The sequence below is a fragment of the Mustela erminea genome, chromosome 14, assembly GCF_009829155.1.
Source record: "Mustela erminea isolate mMusErm1 chromosome 14, mMusErm1.Pri, whole genome shotgun sequence".
In the NCBI taxonomy this organism is placed as follows: Eukaryota; Metazoa; Chordata; class Mammalia; order Carnivora; family Mustelidae; genus Mustela; species Mustela erminea.
The window spans coordinates 66,069,537-66,089,096 of record NC_045627.1 but is presented as its reverse complement, the minus strand read 5'-3'; the positions used below and the strand labels follow the sequence as shown (position 1 = coordinate 66,089,096).

At 46.5% G+C, this 19,560-nt stretch overlaps 1 protein-coding gene across 2 annotated transcripts in view; it reads right to left on the bottom strand.

Annotated features, from left to right (window-relative positions):
• The window catches only part of SUFU (SUFU negative regulator of hedgehog signaling), a 111,850-nt gene extending 93,580 nt beyond the window's left edge, over nt 1-18,270 (bottom strand). For both annotated transcript variants that reach the window (XM_032313866.1, XM_032313867.1), the window contains exons 1-2: nt 17,872-18,270; nt 13,340-13,474 (exon numbers count right to left, since the gene is read on the bottom strand). In XM_032313866.1, coding sequence (XP_032169757.1) covers nt 13,340-13,474; nt 17,872-18,053 — 317 coding nt within the window. In that variant the 5' untranslated portion in view covers nt 18,054-18,270. The remainder of the gene's footprint in view (nt 1-13,339; nt 13,475-17,871) is intronic.
• Between the last annotated feature and the right edge of the window lie 1,290 nt (nt 18,271-19,560).

The following is a 19,560-nucleotide window of genomic DNA, read 5'->3' as shown; positions in this document are numbered from 1 at the left end:
TTTACATGTTTCTCCTGTAAAAATGTTAAGATCCACAAGAGCAAAAACTTTGCCTTTTTGCTCCCATGGTACTCCCAGCACGTAGCAGAGCACCAGATATTTAGATAACAGGCACTAAATAGTTATGGAAATCAATTAAGGGGTTATCATGTACCAAGCACTGTGCCAGGGTGGTACTCCACCACCCTGATAAAGCGAAGTTCAGACATTTTTACCAAAATCGCACACCGCCTCCCAAAAGGAAGGCTCTGAGTCCTATGAAAATGCAGTGCACTTGGATTATCTCCCCTCTTAAGCAAGTAAGGGTCCAGACTGAAGGACTCCCCCTGAAAGAGCTAAATGCTCGGACTTGGTGCTGGACCAAGAGAATTCTTCACTACTGGTGTGAGAATGCTTTTTCACCTGCCAGAGAAAGCCCAAAGTGAGGGCTATCAGTGGGAAGCCACTGGATGGTGCTGAGCGGAGGGGAGACAAGCGTGAGATGCTGTGATTGACTGCCCCTGGCCACAGAGCTAGCACAGAACTAAGGGATCTGTGTCAGCAGTGTTCCTGCAAAGAAAGCTCCAATCCCAAAGGCTCCCTGTGCTGCCACTGCCTTTACCCTGGGCCTTTCCTCTGCACAAAACCCTGGCCATGGGAATGAAAAATTGCAAGACTGGCTCCAGAAGGGCAGGAATCCAGCATGTCTGCAACCTGATATATTGGAAAAGCTAGAGCAGGAAGGAGAAGGGCAAGCCTCAGTGTTGTCGTCTGTCACCACTAAGAGGAGATAGCCACTACCCTTTCTCCTCTAACTAACCAAGCTATTCAGAAGTCTTCAGGAGTCAAAATCCATCACCGGCAGAAAGTGCAGCCAGCCAGCTTGACCCCCGGGGATGGGATGGAGAGACTGGGCCAGGCCCCATTCTCTAGTAGTTACCCCTCCCTCGGGCCTGACTCCTGAGCTCCTGCCCTCGAGTTGAAAGGCATGAGATCAGAGTAAGGGAGACTGGTGGTCAGAGGCAGGGCTTCAAGTGCCCGCAGGCATCACATGGAAGTCAGCACTGGAAACACAAAAGCATTTCCTTGATTGGTCTTCTTGTGGCAAAGCCGGTTCTATGACTAGAACTCAAGAAGCCTGAATAACATGGAAGGGAGCTGGAAGGAAAGGGATCTTTGACTAACACACTCATAAAGGTCCTGGAGTCCAGTGGAACACATCCCTCTGAGAAGCTACTATGAACCCATATTTTCCCTAACAAATGGGCAACTAATCTAGCCCCAAGCATAGGCCTGGCCATGTTTCTGAGCATTAGGACTCCTACTTAAAGAAAACCATCCACCAGGCCTCAAGGCATGGACTGTAGAAAAGAAGACAAGGAGGTTACATGTGATCACTTAAGATTCCAAGGCTGTATCTGGCCCATCTGCCCCTTAATGTTTCCCAGTTCAAGGACTCTTCAGCCAAAAAGACTGGAGGCTCCATGAAGAGCACACCAAGAGTATGCAGCTCATTAATACACCCCTCATGCCCAGAACCGCCCCAGCAATGACTATCTCTGTAGTAAATGAATGGCTGGCCTCCAAACAGGCCAGTGATTAATGCTGGATGGGAACCAAGTGTACCCACCCATCACCCAGGAGACCCAGTGTTGTTATTAAATTACTTGATTCCTATATATGGCAGAAAGCCTCAAAAGCCCCAAATGGTAGCCTATGTACTTTAGGAAATCACCTGAAAAGGATCTCATCTATCCCTTGGCACCCATGCTTATACTTGTGAAACTTCTGTGTACACTGGGTACAAGAAGCCTAGGGCACTCTTTAAGGCAAGTCTCGGTCTTCTGTAACCACACAGCCAAGAAAGAGAGAAATAAGGAGGCTCGTGGCGTTTATTCCCAGGTGACAATGACCACCAAATCTAACCACTGATCACCTTTCTAACAGGAAAACAGAGGTGCGTGGGCAGCACAGCTGGGTAAGTGTCCAACTCTTAGTTTTGGCTCAGGTCATAAACTCAGGGTCGTGAGATCCAGTCCCGCATCAGCCTCCACATTCAGCGTGGAGTCTGCTTAGAGACTTTCTCTCCTTCTACCTCTGCCCCTCCCCACACAAATGAATAAATATTTTTATAAATACACACACACACATATATATACTTATATACACAGGAAAACAACAGCAGGAACAACACCCCCTCAGGACTACCACCATGCATGGTGATTTGTACTTAAGACCCTGAGGTATTAACTGAGAGGTGGGTGGCCAGCGCCCTGCACAGGACATTTACTACCTAAACTGCTCTTCATTCCTATGAGAAGTCAAGCAGCAAAGGGAAAATAAATAAATAAATAGATAGATAGATAGATAGATAGATAAATAAATAAATAAATAAGATGTAGTTAGGGCATGTGGGTATCTCAGTTGGTTAGGTGGCTGACTTGATTTTGGCTCAGGTAATGATCTCAGGGTCCTGGGATAGAGCCCTGCATCAGGCTCCGCACTCAGCAGTGAGTCCGCTTGAGGATCCTCTCTCTCCCTCTGCCCCAACTCACATTTTCTCTTTCTCTCTAAAGTGAATAAATAAATATTTTTAGAAAATTATAAGGAAAAAAATGTGTAGGGCACCTGAGTGGCTCAGTTGGTTAAACGACTGCCTTTGGCTCAAGACATGATCCCAAGGTCCTGGGATCAAGCCCCATGTCAGGCTCTCCACTCAGCAGGGAGCCTGCTTCTCCCTCTCCCTCTGCCTGCTGCTTCCCTTGCCTGTGCTCTCTGTCAAATAAATTAATAAAATCTTAAAAGAAAAGAAAAGATGTAATTAATGCAACCTGGCAATGGGTAGGAACCATCTTCCCCAGCAAATATGCTGTTTTCATAATTTGGAAACCCTACCAGCCCTGGGCCAACTGAATTTAGGAAAAAAGCACTAGTCAGGCAGAAAGCTTTGGAGAAGACGTTAATTCCCAAAGTGAGGGGACTCCCACAAGACAAAAGCCTAATACACACCCGGGCCAACAACACTCAGCATGAATTACTACAGAAATCATCGTGAAGACAGATAAAAGATCACAAACAAAAGGTGATAGGATTAGGAATAATTTTTTTACTCCCTTCTCTAATTTTCAACATTTGGGTAAAGTGGTTCAACTGTATTTATAAGTAAGAAAAGCAAATTTATAACTAAAAAGTAACAACACTGATGGATGGAACAAGAAAAGGAGAGGCCAGGAAAGTTTTGGATTTTGGAAAGTCTTCTCAATGCAGGTTCAATTAAGACAGGGAGTTTGAGGTCCAGCTGGGATCTCAAGGAACCTGGTGTACTCATTTTTCGTCTAAAGCAATTTGAAACTCACCAGGGTCTGAAGAGGACAAGTTTGCACACAAGTCTTTCTATCGTCTGTACTGGAAAGCACAATCAATCCTAAACCTTGGGATTAAGACTACAGGTCCCAGTACCAGCTACAGACTTTACAGACAACAACATCACTGGGGAAAACATATAGAACTCATGAGACAGCCCCAGTTAAAACCAACAAAGGAATTCAGATATGGACCCAATAAGAGTCAGGGGAACTGACTCACTTAATTGCCTGAGAAGTGACCAAAAGGCAAACATGCCAAAAATATAATCAGCCCCATAATTATGTCTGAACCCATAATGAGAAAAAGGGTATGTGTGGTTGGAGGTGAAATGGGAAGTGGGATGAGGTTAGGAACAAAAACCAAGCTGTGTCACCAAAGAAGAGATATAGGTGGAGATAAGCATATGAAAAGATGCTCAACATCATATGGCAGTCAGGGGACTGCAAATTAATAAAACAATGAGATACTACGCCACCCCTATTAGAATGGCTAAAATCCAAAAACTGACAATACCAAATGCTGGTGAGGACACAGAATAAGAAGAACTCCTATTCACTGCTGGGAATGCAAAATGGTACAGCCACTTTGGAAAATGGTTTGGCTATTTCTTACAAAATTAAAACATACTCTTACCATATGATCCTGCAACTTTACCCAAATGAGTTGAAACTTATGTCCACACAAAAACCTGCCTATGAATGTTTATGGAAGCTCCATCCAAAATTGCCAAACACTGGAAATAAGATGTCCTTCAATAATAAATGAATAAACAGTAGTACATACTCACAAAGGAGTATTACTCGGTGATAAAAGAACTGAGCAAACCACAAAAAGACATGGAGGAACCTTAAATGCATAGTGCTCAGTGAAAGAAGTCAGTCTGAAAAGGCTATGTATTGTATGATTCCAACTGCATGACATTTTGGAAAAGGCGATACAGTAAGACAATCAGTGGATGCAAGGGGCTTGCGGGGGAGGGAGGGAAGGATCAATACATGAAGAAGAGCACATTTTTAGGGCAGTGAAAGTACTCTGCATGATACCGTAATGGTATTTTAGGACATGAATTTGTCAAAACTCATAAAACTATATAACACAAAGAGAAAACTGTAGACATCGATTAGTAATAATGTATCAGCATCGTTCATCAATTGTAACAAATACAGCACACTAATGCAAGATGTTAGTTACAAGGGAAACTATAACAAAGTAAAGTAAAAGTATATATGGGAACTCTGTACTATGTGTTACAATTTTCTTCTTCTTTTTCTTTTCTTTTTTTTTTTTTAAAGATCTTATTTATTTATTTGACAGACAGACACAGCTAGAGAGGAAACACAAACAGAGGGAGTGAGAGAGGGAGAAGCAGGCTCTCCATGGAGCAGGGAGCCCAGTGCGGGGCTGGATCCCAGAACACTGGGATCGTGACCTGAGCCCAAGGCAGATGCTTAATGACTGAGCCATCCAGGCGCCCCAGGAATTAACTTTTTTTTTTTTAAAGTGATATGACAGAGGCCATGGGTGGCTGAGTCTATTAAGTGTCTGCCTTGGGCTCAGGTCATGATCTCTGGGTCCTGGGATCCAGCCCTACCTCCAGGCTCCCTGCTCGGTAGGGGGTCTGCTTCTCCCTCTCCCTCTGCATGCCACTTCCCCTGCTTGTGCTTATGCTCTCTCTCTCTGTCTCTCAAATAAAATCCTAAAAAAAAGTGATATGACAATGAACATTAATATGAAGACAGAAGAAAAAATGCCATGGACAAGATACCTTCTATCAAAACAAATATCCCTCTCAGATTAGCACTGTACATACCTCAGTTAGATGGTGTGGGTCCTTGGAAATGCCCCTCATTTCCACACCCCCTTCCCCTAGAAAGAATGAGCAGAAACCCCACACATCCTGGTCAGGGCGTACTCTGGGCTGCTGGCATGCTGGGCACATCCCTGACTGCTGAAGAAGCACCACCATGGGACCGTGACACCCAAGTCAAGAGCATCACCTCTGTGCCTTTGAGAGTTGCAGGATTTCCTGACAACTTCTGAACATAGCTGTAGTAAGGCAGCAGAAGCCCTGACTGCAGAGATGAAACAGGATCCTGTCACCGACCCTCCTGTCATTACCCAGCAGGACTCTTCCTTCTCTACAAAGTTGCTTCAATGTCCAGCTCCACATTTCTCCTACCAAGCACGTCCTGCTTAGCTATTCACACTCCATTAAGCCAAGATACTTTTGAACTTGGGTGCATGATTTGTAATAGAGGCCTCAGGCCAGCCCGCCCCCACCCCTGCCCCCGGCCCCCTTCTGTGTGGGTAGAGGAAGGGAGGGGTGGGCACTTCTGGAGCCAGACTGCCTGCATTTACAGCCCAGCTCGGGCATTCACCGGCTGGATGGGTAAGTTCCTTAACATCTCTGTGCCTCAGTTTCCTCACAAAAAAAGATATCAATACTTACCCCCACAAAGCTGCCGTGAGAATGAGAGGAGTTTATTTAAAGCACTTAGAACAGGCCTTGCACGCAGTGGAAGCTAAGGGCTTACAATTATTACCTATTTTGAGTTTCTCGAAGTGCTGTAGATCACAAGGTGAGGGGAGGCGGCCTCAAAGCCACAGAAGTTGGGCAAAGCCAAAAACATCCTCCCAGCCCCAAACCCCATTGACGACTTCTTTCCCAGGGTCTCTGACATCTTTTACCAAGCAGATGTTGAGTGTTTCAAGGACAGAAGTTAGATATAACTTCTCATGGTCCCTCACCTCCACCTGAATACGTCATCTTCCCAAATGTTCTGTACCAGGCACTCAACAGAGCTTTGCCGGAGGGGCGTACTCTGCAGCCCCAAGCTCTGTGTCAGAGAGCTCCACAGGCAGGGAGGGCAGAGATCTCTGCAAAGGCACGTGCTGGAGTGAGGAGACCATTCCTGGGGGGCTCAGGTCAGAGAAGCAAGGTCACCGCACACGCACCCTAGGACCCAACATCAGAACTACACCACTGAAACAGGAAACAAGGCTCATTGGGATACCTCAGAGGCAGGATGGAAGAATGAATTGAGGAGCCAGAGGCCAAAGTCGAGTCAGGAGCTCTGAGTCAGAAATCTGGGCAAGGGAAATGCTAGCAAACTGAGACCCACACACAGCAGGCGTGAAGACCAGCATTCAAAAAGGAAAAAGCCTTCAGGTGTGGAAGGTGGAAACCTAGAAGGACAGTCTGAACAGGGAAGATTCCTGGGACTGAGAGATCCAATCATGTCAAACCCATAAAGGCTTCCCTGTCTTTGCCTCTGTGGGAAAAGAATGAAATCTCCCAGTGCTGACCAGCCCAGTGATTGTCAGTCATTGCCCATAATTAGACTGCTTAAACTTTTTAAAGTGGGGGGGGGGGGGGCTGGGTGGCCCAGTGGGTTAAGAGTCTGCCTTCAGCTCAGGTCATGATCTCAGGGTCCTGGGATCAAGTCCCTCATCGGGCTTGCTGCTCAGTGCAGAGCCTGATTCTCCCTCTCCCTCTCCCTCTCCCCCTGCTTGTGTGCACCCTTTCTCTGTCAAATACATAAATAAAATCTTAAGAAATAATAATAATAAAGTAAGTTTGACTGGGTTATCTCAAGGAATCTCTTCCCAACTGTCTCCTTACTGCTGAGGGATTCTCTTGAATTGGAAAATCTGGATTCCTTACCCCATGAAGAAAGAGATAATCCACACATTGCAAATGAAATGCTTTTCAAAGGATGAAGCCACATACCCACACAGATCTGCTGGAAGAAAGAAATGGAATTCTCAACATTTCACAACTCAAGAGATCTGGGGCCTGAAATCCAGCCCAAAGTGGTGCTTTCAGCTTCAAGAAGAGCTCTAGCCCACACATGCACCCAAATGTTTATAGCAGCAATGTCCACAATAGCCAAACTATGGAAAGAACCTAGGTGTCCATCAACAGATGAATGGATGAAGAAGATGTGGTATATATAAACAATGGAATACTATGCAGCCATCAAAAGAAATGAAACTTGCCATTGGCAATGACGTGGATGGAACTAGAGGGTATTATGCTTAGCGAAATAAGTCAATCAGAGAAAGACAACTATCATATGATCTCCCTGATATGAGGAAGTGGAGATGCAACATGGGGGGTTTGGGGGATAGGAAAAGAATAAATGAAACAAGATGGGATCGGGAGGGAGAAAAACCATAAGAGACTCTTAATGTCACAAAACAAACTGAGGGTGGCGGGGGGAAGGTAAAGGGAGAGGGTGGTGGGGTTATGGACATTGGGGAGGGTATGAGATATGGTGAGTGCTGTGAAGTGTGTAAACCTGGCAATTCACAGACCTGTACCCCTGGGGCTAATAATACATTATACGTTTATTTTTTAAAAAAATTTTTTTTAAATAATAAAAATAAAATAAAAAAAGAAGAAGAACTCTAGCCCTGCTGCTGGCCAAGGCCACCCCACTCTTTCTACGTAGCCCAGGGATCCTCCTCTGAGCAGAGAACACCACCATTTCACACAGTCTTCTCAAAACTCAACACCTCGGAGATGAATGGCTGAGGGACCAGAGCTGCAGGGAGGCCTGCCCAGCCATGAGCCTGCAGAGCACTTCCTCAGCCTGCTGTGCCAGCCACGGGGAGGGTCGGGCTGCCATCTGCGGGTGGTTCACACAGGGATTCTGGTTGTCAGATTCACCAGAGCTCTGGGAAGAAAGCAAAGGCCCAACCAGAGAAGGGACCATGTTCCCAGGGCAGGTGTGGTAAGGCAAAGGCAGGATGTCCACTGGAAACCACAGAGGATGAAACGACACATTAAAAAGTTCCTGCAAACCCAGCTTTGAGAAGGGAAAATTAGCATTTCCCAACTGCAGGGGACCAAGGCCACACAAAACAACATGTGGAAAAGTTAATCTGTATCCAGTGTTTTAATAAGTAACTCATTCGGTACAGAGCCCAACTCAGAGGAACCTGAAGGCAAAAGGAGGTTCTCTACCAACCCAGTGGAGACAGCCACAGAAAGCCAGTCAGCGGCAGTTCCAGCCCCAAGGGGGCAAGAACAACTCCAAATTCCACACGCCTAGCCGCCAAGAAGCCCAGCACTCGTGGGGCAGAGCCCCGATGGACCATGGGCGGCAGACCTGAGGCACAGGCTCTTCCCTGGGGAGCTGCCATCCTGTGGGCCAGCGGCACACAAAGGCTGTCTTTGGAACCAGCCGACATGTCCAGAAGATGACCTACCCAGTGGAATCCCACCAGGGAAGTCTGCCTGAGATCACAAACACACTCTGCACCTGGGTCCAGGGAGAGCTGCTGGCAGTACCAGGGGCAGCCAGAAATCCTCACAGAGAGCAGGGCTGAAGCCACCCCTTCCACAGCCCTGCAGACCTCCACATTCCAGGCCACAGCTGCTGGCCACAAAGGGAACGGCTGGAGCCGGAGGCTTCCGACAGGCTCTTGGCAGCTGAAGATCATCTGTTTCACTCGTCCCAAGTCCGAGGCAAGAGCAACAGGACAATCTCCGCCACTGAAGTCAGCGAGGGGAGCCTTAGGGTTCCTAGAAAAGCACTCCATTCTCCCCTGTGGCTACCCGGAGCTGGAACTCGGTCCATCTCTCCAACTTCAGAAAGAGCCTCTTAAGAGCCTTTTAATCCAAACAAGCACTCTCTTGTCTGGTTTCCTTTGATGACCGTGAATAGGCAAAGAACCTGGATGGAACTGGCCATGCCGGGGCTCAGGCAACCAGCCTGCTCTTCACTTCCTTCAGGGCTTCCAGGTGGGGGGGTCCCTGCCTACGCCCACAGTAAGCCTGCTAGGGGACCCCTGGACTTCGGCTTGTCCCTATCCTCGACAAGCTGTGAGAAGGACAGATCTTAAAGGGAGGAGGCATACTGTAGGCATTTAATAAATGCTGGTGACTGGTCAAAATGGAAAGGCAGTACAGCACAGTGTTTCAGAATACAGGCTGTGGGATCACTGGACCTGGCCTCTGGTTCACCACCTATGCAGTAAGTTTGTTAGCCTACATTTCTGTATCTATAAGCAAGACATAATAAGAATTCCTTGTGTCACAGAATTACTATGGGGATAGCATAAAAGGATACCTTTATGAAAAGAATTTAGCACTAACCTGGAATATAGTAAAAAATAAAAAAGAAGTTTGCCTATATAATTATGCTAAAGACAAACAACGTCCATACAGTCATTTTTCCCCAATCATGAAAGCGAGGGTAGGACAGTGGGGACGCTGGGACACCCTGCCACTCTCATCAGTTTGCTGCACTGCCTTCAGCAGGCTATACTGTACTTTCCTCCATTTACAATTAAGGGACATGAACTAGATCAGTGTTTCCTATTTGTCCGTGACAATAACAGTATTGAATCATACTTTTTATTTTTATTTTACTTATTTATTTATTTGAGAGAGAGAGAGTGTGCCCTGGAGCACGAGTGGGGGATGGGGGAGGGATACAAGCTGACTCCCCACTGAGCACAAAGCCTGGCACCAGGCTCCATCTCAATGACCCTGAGATCACGACCTAAGCCAAAACCAAGAGTCAGACACTTAAGTGCTGTGCCACTCAGGTGCCCTGACAGAGAGAATCCTAAGCAGGCTCCATGCCCAGAGTGGAGGGGGATGCACGGCTCCAACTATGACCTTGAGATCATGACCTAAGCCAAAAACAAGAGTCAGACACTTAGTCAACTGAGCCACCCAAGTGCCCTTGAATCTTAGTTTAAAAAAAAAAAAGGTTCCCTTTATAATTTGCTTTTTTTTTTTTTTAAGATTTTATTTATTTATTTATTTGTAGAAAGAGAGAGAAAGCACATAAGCAGGCAGAGAGGCAGGCAGAGGCGGAGAGAGAGAGGCAGGCTCCCTGCTGAGCAAGGAGCCTGATGTGGGACTCGATCCCAGGACCCTGGGATCATGACCTGAGCTGAAGGCAGCGGCTTAACCCACTGAGCCACCCAGGTGTCCCTATAATTTGTTTTCAATTGTTCTAAACATGTCTAGAGTCAGATTCGATTTGGTGTTAGTGCATCAACACCTCTCTCATACTTGCTAATCTGTTGAACAAAGAGAAAGCTGGCCTCAGATTTAGAATCTTTTGTGACAGGGATGCCTTGGTGGCTCAGTCATTGAGTGTCTATCTTTGGCTCAGGTCATGATCCCAGGGTCCTGGGATCAAGCCCCAAGTTAGGCTCCCTGCTCAGTGGAGAGTCTGCTTCTCCCTTTCCCTCTGCTGGTCCCCCTGCTTGTGTACTCTCTCTCTCTCTCTCTCTCTCTGTGTCAAATAAATAAGTAAAATCTTTTAAAAATAAACAAACTGGATGGTAGGGATGCTCAGGTGGTTCAGTTGGTTAAACATCTGCCTTTGGCTCAGTTCATGATCCCAGGGTCCTGAGATCAAGTCCCACATGAGGCTCCTTGCTCTGCAGGGAGCCTGCTTCTCCCTCTGCCCGCCACACCCCCTGCTTGCATGCACTCTCTCTCTGACAAATAAATAAAATCTTTTAAAATAAATAAATAAACTGGATGGTAGAACACTCACCTTTTTGACCTCACCTTTAAGTAAGCACTAATTAAATAAGAATCTTTAAATCTATTTCAAAGAGGCCCTGCCACATGAAATGTTTGGAAAAGCAAACTTTTTTCAAGAAACTTATCAAGATTGAAGTCAAACGTACTTTTGACTTCTGCAACATATACCAGAACTGGGTAACTATCCAAGAACACTCCTTCCATGTCCTTCTTGAGTCAGGACATAATACCAGAAAACACTAGGTTCCAGTGGTGAGGTACAGCCCAACTTGAGGTCTCACTATTGTCATAAATGACATATAAATATCACAGTGCTTTATCATACAGAAATGACACACATATAATGGGGTACTTTCAAACGTGGAAAAACAGTAAGGAAGGCCCTCTTTAAAATTCAGAGGTTGTCCCCTCTGAAATATGGGGCTTTCTCAATTACGTTCTTCATGTCACTTTGGGCTTTGGACCCATCACTGATAAGCAGGTATACTGCAAGAATCTTTAAGCTACATAGGAAATGGTATTCTTCTGACTGGAATAAATCTGTCAACAAAAAGGTACAGGCTAACTGCACTACACACCCTCCTCTGCAGGTTCTTATTAAAAGTATACATTAAAGTCCAGCATAGTGCCTTTATTGCCCACATCTGTTTGCTATTCTATCTCCATTATTAATACTGTAATGCAGGGTCCCCATTCAGGCAAGATTAATTCACTGTTCCCAAAGCCTTCTGCTGACATTGCAATGGATCTGTCTGGAAGGCTATAAAGGCAGGCCCAGGCATTGCTCTTGACATGTGATCAGTAAGGAGATGAGACCTGGGCCCCCAGCTTAATGAGAGAGAAGAGGAAGTTAGGCTGGACCTGTGATCAGAGAGGTAGAACACTCTAGTGGTTAAAAACTCAGACTTTGGACTCAAAACAGTTCAACTGAATCCAAGTTCTTTTCCTTTAGGCAATTCATTTACCCCTCAAGTGATTCAATTTTCTCATCTATAAAATAGAGATAACAAAAAAACCTGGTAAGATTGTAAAGTATCTGATGTGATCATAAGGAAGATACTAAGAACTAAAACAAAGCAAAAAAACAAAACAACAACAAACACACACACATACACACACACACACACACACACACACAAAAAAACCCTGATGATTATCATCATCCCAGAATCAACCTCTTAAGCTGAGGCAGGACAGGAAGAGCCCCTTAGTCTTTCAACCTACACATGCTAAGTAGTCATCACCAAGATACCAAAAAGATAGTGTAAGAGGCAAAAAAGATACAACAAGCTAAAAGCAGGAGAGGACAGGATAACAGAAATACAATCAGCTCTTGATTGACTGTGCTGATGAGAGGGAAGGAAGACAATATATAAATTGAAGAAAAGAACCCCTCTCACAAAAGAGTACAGATGGAACAAAATATTTGTGTGTTTTTTTAAATTACAGATAGTAACTTACTCGAGGACATGATATCATTGTTTAAGAGACAGTAGAACACAGTCATTAAGAACATGAACTCTAGAGCCAGAATGCCTGCATTAGAATGCTGGCTCCACTACCTCCAAGCTGTATGACCTTAAACAAGTTATAGATGCTCTTTGTAGCTCAGTTTCCTCATCTGTTAAATGGGTCAAATATGAGTATCTACCAGTATTATATGGTTGTGGTGAAAATAAAATTAGTTTATACATGCAAAGTGACTAGGAGACCACTTGGTGCATAATCAATGCTATAATATAATAAATGTTAGCTTTCATTATTATTAGTGTTGCTGTTATGGTTTTAGCTGACTTAATACTAAGTTGATGTTTAACTTAATATTAAAATGTATTTAAATTCAGTGGTTACGGGGGTATTTAGGGGAGGCAGGATTTGGAAGTATACAGGGCAGAAAACGGGAGAGAGACTAGAATAAAAAATGTACTATGTATAGGCTGAGCACAGACAACTGCAGGTTACAAGGAAGTAAGTAAGATCAACAGAGGGAGAGAGATGGATATATTCATGATAGAGCAAGAGGAGTAAAATGTTAAATGCAGAATCTAGGTAGTAGGTATTTGTGTGTTGGCTATAAAATTATTTCAACTATGCTTTATGTTTAAATTTTTTCACTACAAGCTAGAGGAGGAAAAAAAAACAGGTAGACTTAGAGGCATTGATTCAAATTCTGGATCATAGCTATGCTGCCTGTCCTCTGAGATCAAACACCAGAGCAGTTTGGAAAAACCTGCTGGTTTTGGAACACTTGCTCATCATCAACACTGTCCTGCACCAGATGAGCAGAGTTCGGGTGCTGACCTGGATCACTCTGGCACAAGCAGATACAAGCAGAGGGCAGAAACCCAGAGGTTCAACCTGAGCAGTGCCAACCACACAGAATTATGACATTCTCACCTCTGCTCAGGGAAAACCCAGAAATAAGGCTCAAGGCTAAGGAAGAGACAGGTGGAGGGTGGGCAAGTGCCCTATACTCACTCGTGGACTCTGCTGTCACCATAGAGATCACTCAGGCCGAAGCTGATGTAGTGCCAGTGTTCAGGGATATTGGCAGAAGGGCTCCCCACATTCCTGTACATGCTAACATAGTCCAGGGGGTCTGGGCCGCCCAACCTGCAAAAGACAAAACACAGTGCAGTTCAGTGTGAGCCTGAAAGCAGACAATGTGAAGCTAAGAGGTCATGCCTTACCAATCTAAAGACCCCATCCTAGAGGAATGTGGGATGACTAAAAGGAAGCCATACCTCCAGGGTAAGACCAAGGGATGGGCAACTAGAAGTTGCCCAATTCCAGAAGCAGAAGAGACTCCCTTTAATCACCCACATGTAGGACCTCTTTTAGAAATAAACACACTAGGTGGTTACCCCTTTTATTTCCTCCAATTTCAATTACCAATCCCAAACGGATTGACAGGGATTACTTCTCTTCCATGGAGCCTGTAACCATGCCAAGCTTCAAGGCAAGAGGTGCATTAGTCAATCAACTGGCTTCGGTTGAAAGACTGTCCTGGGCATCCCCAATGGGCATTGTTCCTGGAAGCAGAGGCTCAGCTCCACTCCTGCCTCTTAGACAGCTAATTCCTGAAAGACTATATTGTGCCCTATGTTAATTACAGTTTGCTCTAAACAAATCCAATGCCTCCAGACCCCAGCCTATACCCCACAGACCAAAACTGGTCTTTTCTCATGCAAGTGACAAAGGCCACACTTAGGCTAGCTCAGCCCTGAACAGAGAACTGCAGCAGGCCCAACTGAGCCTTGGGAGTGCCTGCATCCAGGAGATGATCCCAGGAGACTGTCGCCGCAAAGGTAGAGCTGGAATATTAAATGATTTGGGGCCTCTGAGGACCACATTAAACATCCCCTATAATTCCAACCGAGAAGCAGCTGAGGAAGAGAGTCAGTCATTAGCTCACTCTAAGGATTTAATTCCATAAGGGTTTCCTTTAGTAAAGCAATTAGAGCTCTTTAAAAAAAAAAAAAAAGAAGAAGAAAAAAAAAGCTCCTGCTTTTCTTCAGAATGGATAGGGAAACTTGGTAGACTTGAGAAACAGCCTAAATGGAAACCATCAGCGGAAGGAAGTCTGCATTTAGCTCACAAACACTGTGCATTTGAGCTGCCTCGGATATCTGACTGTCCCACAGACTGCAAAAAGTCTGCCTGCCCCTGGGACACTGACGGACTATACTTTGCAACTGGGATAATATGCTGAAGGAACACTAATAACCAAATAAAAGGCATGTTACATGTGATCCCAGCAAGAGTGCCAGTATCATGCAATTTAAGTACTATCTAAAACCAGTAGGTCTGGTTTCATCCTCTTTTGCCAGGGTATTACCTGCCTTTACAGAAATCCTTATTCTCTACTAATGCTAAGAACTAAGTGCTAAATGCTAAGTTATTTATAGAACTTTTATAAAGTTGCTACAGATAGCTAAGACTCTCAACTGAGTAGATTAGGAAAAGGGACAAATCACCATGTCTTTCCTTAACTCTGATTTGGCCAAATCATTTGAATACTTCCACAACCAGCTGAATATAGAAAAGTTTGCTGGGGGAAGAAGGAAACAAAAGGGTAGCTATCCCTGGAACAACCACAAGATAGCTGCAGAACCCCATAACACATGGGAGTGACTACAGGTTCCATGTCTGCTCTGGTTTCCTGCTCCAGATTCCCAACCTTGCCCCTTCTTCAACCTAGGTCCATCCAGCAAAAAGTGGCAAAACTGTATCCACGGTTCCATGCTCCATCTGCCATACCCCCTGCAGCCCTCTCTCAGGATATACTGCACCAAGGAGTGCTACTTTACCTTAAAACTACAACTGTAAGGAATAATCAAGAGTCAGGCAAAATTAGCCTTGTCCCCAAGCACAGTGTTGTTCTACTTACTCAGAAACCTGATAGGGAAACAGATGAGTATATAGAAAATAATCATATTTTGCAATTGGAAAAAGATGTTATCCAAGGACCCAGAGCACCCCTTGATGCTCTTCCTTGAACCTACTTCTTTGAACACCTAACCTCATTCCACATGCCAGTTGCAGGCGTGCAGGAACTCCAGGGTACTAGCTCTGCCTCCATGTTTCTGCTCCCTGCTCACTAAAGTCTCAGCTTTTAGCCAGGATGTCCCTGCTGGCCAGGGTCCACTGGCCAAAGAGCCAATCTTCTGTCACAAGAAAATGAATCTCAAGGGACCCTGGGCCACAGCCAGACCTGGGTAGCCTTAGTCAAATTTCGAACAAGGCCTTGTGGGAACCCAAATGTGAGCTCTGTCAATGAACTGATTTCAGAATCTTATTTATGCAAACCCTTCCAAATCTTACAAAGAACCAGCTGCTCAGCCGCTCCTTCTCATATTTTTCTGCATCTAGACAGCATTTCTAATTTCACAAAGTGCTCTTTATTAGTCATTACATGTTGGCCCATCTCTAAAGGTAAGTTCTGCCTGTTTAACAAGCTTGCAGTAGGGAAGAAAAAAAAAAAAATGCCCAAATCAGTCTCAGTCCTTTGTATGTGCTTTAATATCACCACACACAACTCTATCCTTCATGGCCAGTTGAGTGACAGAAAAACTGTTGCCCAAGTTTGTGTAGTGATTTCTCCGCACACTCACAAGGGGCCTGAAGAAACGGCATCGCAGAAACTGGTCCTCTGTTCTCATGACACAATCCAACACAGCTCATCACAATACATATTTAAATATAGACGTGCAGGGGCGCCTGGGTGGCTCAGTGGGTTAAGCCGCTGCCTTCGGCTCAGGTCATGATCTCAGGGTCCTGGGATCGAGTCCCGCATCGGGCTCTCTGCTCAGCAGGGAGCCTGCTTCCTTCTCTCTCTCTCTGCCTGCCTCTCAGTGTACTTGTAATTTCTCTCTGTCAAATAAATAAATAAAATCTTAAAAATAAATAAATAAATAAATAAATATAGACGTGCAGTGAGAATGGGTTATTAAGTTATCAAGAGCTGCTTTCACGCAGAAGCTCTCTTCAAATACTCCTCTCAGCCAGAGAACAGTTTGCCTGCTGAAGAGAACTATACTGCTGATCACATCTCCTCCTGGCTATCAGACATGGTCCTCCCATAGGAGGAGGCTGGTCCCCAGGCCCTCCATGATGTCAGTCTCTTCACATCCTCCCAGTGACCCAGGGAGCGAGCCTCAACCCTAGACAGTCTAGTTTCTGCCATCCCAGGAGGAAGTTAAGAGGTTACCTTGGAGAAGATTCAGTCCTAAATGGAGAGGTAACCAGCAAAGACATTCATTCTATCAACTTCCCCCACTGGGTCTACCTGCCCCTTTGGCCACATCCCATGCTGCTTCCTGAACAGTCTTTCAGAGCTCAGTGACGGGGATCATCTAATACAGTGCCTACACGAATGCTGTTCTGGACAGATTCAACCAACTCCTCAATTTGATCCAGAAAGGCAGAGTCAGTCTCTTGAACACCTGTTCTGACCAGAGGCTGTAGAGAGAGACACCCTGCAAACAGGAATGGAAAACAAAAAAGGACCATTCCTATCCCAAGGGCAGCCCTTCTGTAAACAGGTCTGATCCTTAACAGAGCCGCTTGAGGGTTACTGTCAGCGTTCCTGAGAAACTGTTGCCTAAATCCTGAAGCTTGTGGTCAGGGAGCTCCTCTTAACATGTTGCTTACTTCTTTACTCCGTAGCAAAGTCCCAGATCTTCATTATTTACTGTGGTCCCCCCTTCAATCCTTAGCCAAAACATGGATCTCCCTGCCTCTGCTTCTGTTCTAGCCAATGTCCTAAAGCAAAGCAGCTGCAAAGCCAGAGGAAACTCCGCTTGGAGAAAGAGAACTGTGCCGAGTAAGCAGAAAGTTTATCAAGAAAAGTTGCTCCGTGAAACTTCAAACGCAAAAGCACTGCACCGATATGACTGACGTCTGAGCTCATGCGGGAAGGTATCAAAAGGAGACTTCCTTCTCCCGTCTTCACAGGCACAACTCTCGCAACTTGCTCCCCTCCTAACCTACGGGAAAGCGGGGGTCCCCAAATCCACCCCTACCCTGTGCAGTCTCGAGCCCTCTGAGCTCCGCCAGCCGCACTCCTCCAAAGCCCTCTCATATGCTCCCCAGGCCCCGCCTCGCCTCCCTCATCCCACTTCAGCCGCCCCCGCCCCCGGCTTCCCCTCGCCCACTAATGACCCCCTACAGGCGCCCCCTCCTTTCACCACGTTTACAGTCCCCCCCCTCCTATCGCACTTCCCCGCTCCTACACACACCCCTCAATTCACTCTATTCTCCTAATCCCAGTTAACCCTTCATCTTCCCTCCCTCGTTAACCCTTCGCTACCCACAGGCTCCGTTAACCCCTTTGTCCCCATTCCCAACTTCAGCCTTAACTCCTTCCCTCGCAGCAGGACGCCCTCCTTCTCAGTGCTTTTGCTTTAACCATTCTTCTCCACCACCCCTCCTCCGCAAATGACTTCGCCCCCGGGGTTCTAACACTTCCCAGCCCGCCCCTGTCCGTCTCCCCGCGGCCCAGGGCATACCAGTACTTGACGATAGCGGTAACCTGGAGCGGGTTCGGCTGGTCAGGGTAAAGGCGACGGCACTCTCCGTAGATGGCGTGCAGTCCCGGGGGGAAGAGCGAGGCGAAGGCCGGGGGCGCACTAGGGCCAGGGGCCGGGGGCGCGGCGGGGCCGGGGGCGCCGCTAGGCCGCAGCTCCGCCATCCCGGCGCGTAGGGCGCTGGGGGGACCGGGGAGGGTGGACAAGGGGGAGAGCACTGACGCGCCAGCAGGCGGACCCCGTGGGTGCGACTCCCCGAGGCGATGGGGGCTGCAGCGAGGTCTAGGCTCCGCGCCTGCGCACGGCGCACTGTCTGCCCAGGCCGTCGCCGCCGCAGAGACAGCCAGAGGCTGCCTCGGGGGCCGCGGGGCGCTCAAGGGGGCGGGGTGTCGGCGCGCCCTATCCCGGTATCCATTGGATAGTATCTGTGCCAGTCACAGGTGGGGAAGGCGTGACTTGACAATAGGTCCCGCCTCCCTCTACTGGTGTTGGGGGTGTCCCAAGGCTCTTGGTCTCCCCCTAGTGTTAGGAGGAACCCACGTTTAAATAGAAATGTTGAGCCTTCTAAGGTGCTAGGGTCCCAGGGAAGCAGTGGGAAGTTCGACAAAGTGCTTGTCACTGTTCTGCTGACGCGCTGGTAAGAAGAATTTAAGCATAAATCTGACAATAATGGATTGGTTCATTCATCCATTAGTGTGATTTTAGTTTCAAAAGATTATAAATCTGGAGACGCCTGGGTGGCTCAGAGGGTTAAGCCTCTGCCTTCGGCTCAGGTCATGGTCCCCGAGTCCTGGGATCCAGCCCCACATTGCGCTCTCTGCTGGGCGGGGAGCTTGCTTCTCTCTCTGCCTGCCTCTCTGCCTACTTGTGGTCTCTCTCTCTCTCTGTGCCAAATAAATAAATAATAAAATCTTTTTAAAAAATTATAAATCTGAATGTTTCTTACCCTCATTGAATGTCCATTTACCATATTCACTGCCACTAACACCGCCAAATTCAGGGATTGTAGGTTGAAATACTTATTTTGGAGTCCTGTTAAAAAGTAGCAAATGTGAAGTCAACTAGGACTAATTTAAAAGACTTGGTGATTTTTTTATTTCTATTTTTTAAAAAGATTTTGTTTATTTTATAGAGAGCATGCACGAGTGTGTGGGGGAGGGGCAGAGGGAGAGGGAGTAGCAGACTCCCTGCTACTCTATCCCAGGACCCTGTGATCATGACTAGGGCCCAAGGTAGACATTTAACCTACTGAGCCACTCAGGCACCCCAAGACTTAGTATTTTTTTAAGATTTTATTTATTTATTTATTTGACCGAGAGAGTGAGAGAGCACAAGCAGAGGGAGCAGCAGAAGGCAAAGGAGAAGCAGGCTCCCCACTGAGCAGGGAGCCCTATGTGGGGCTGGATGCAAGGACCCTGGGATCCTGACCTGAGCCAAAGGAGGACGCTTTTTTTTTTTTTTAAGATTTATTTATTTATTTATTTGACAGATAAAGATCACAAGTAGGCAGACAGGCAGGCAGAGAGAGAGGAGGAAGCAGGCCCCCTGCCGAGCAGAGAGCCCTGATGTGGGGGCTCAATCCCAGCACTCTGGGATCATGACCCAAGCCAAAGGCAGAGGCTTTAATCCACTAATCCACCCAGGCGCCCCTAAAGGAGGACGCTTAACCAT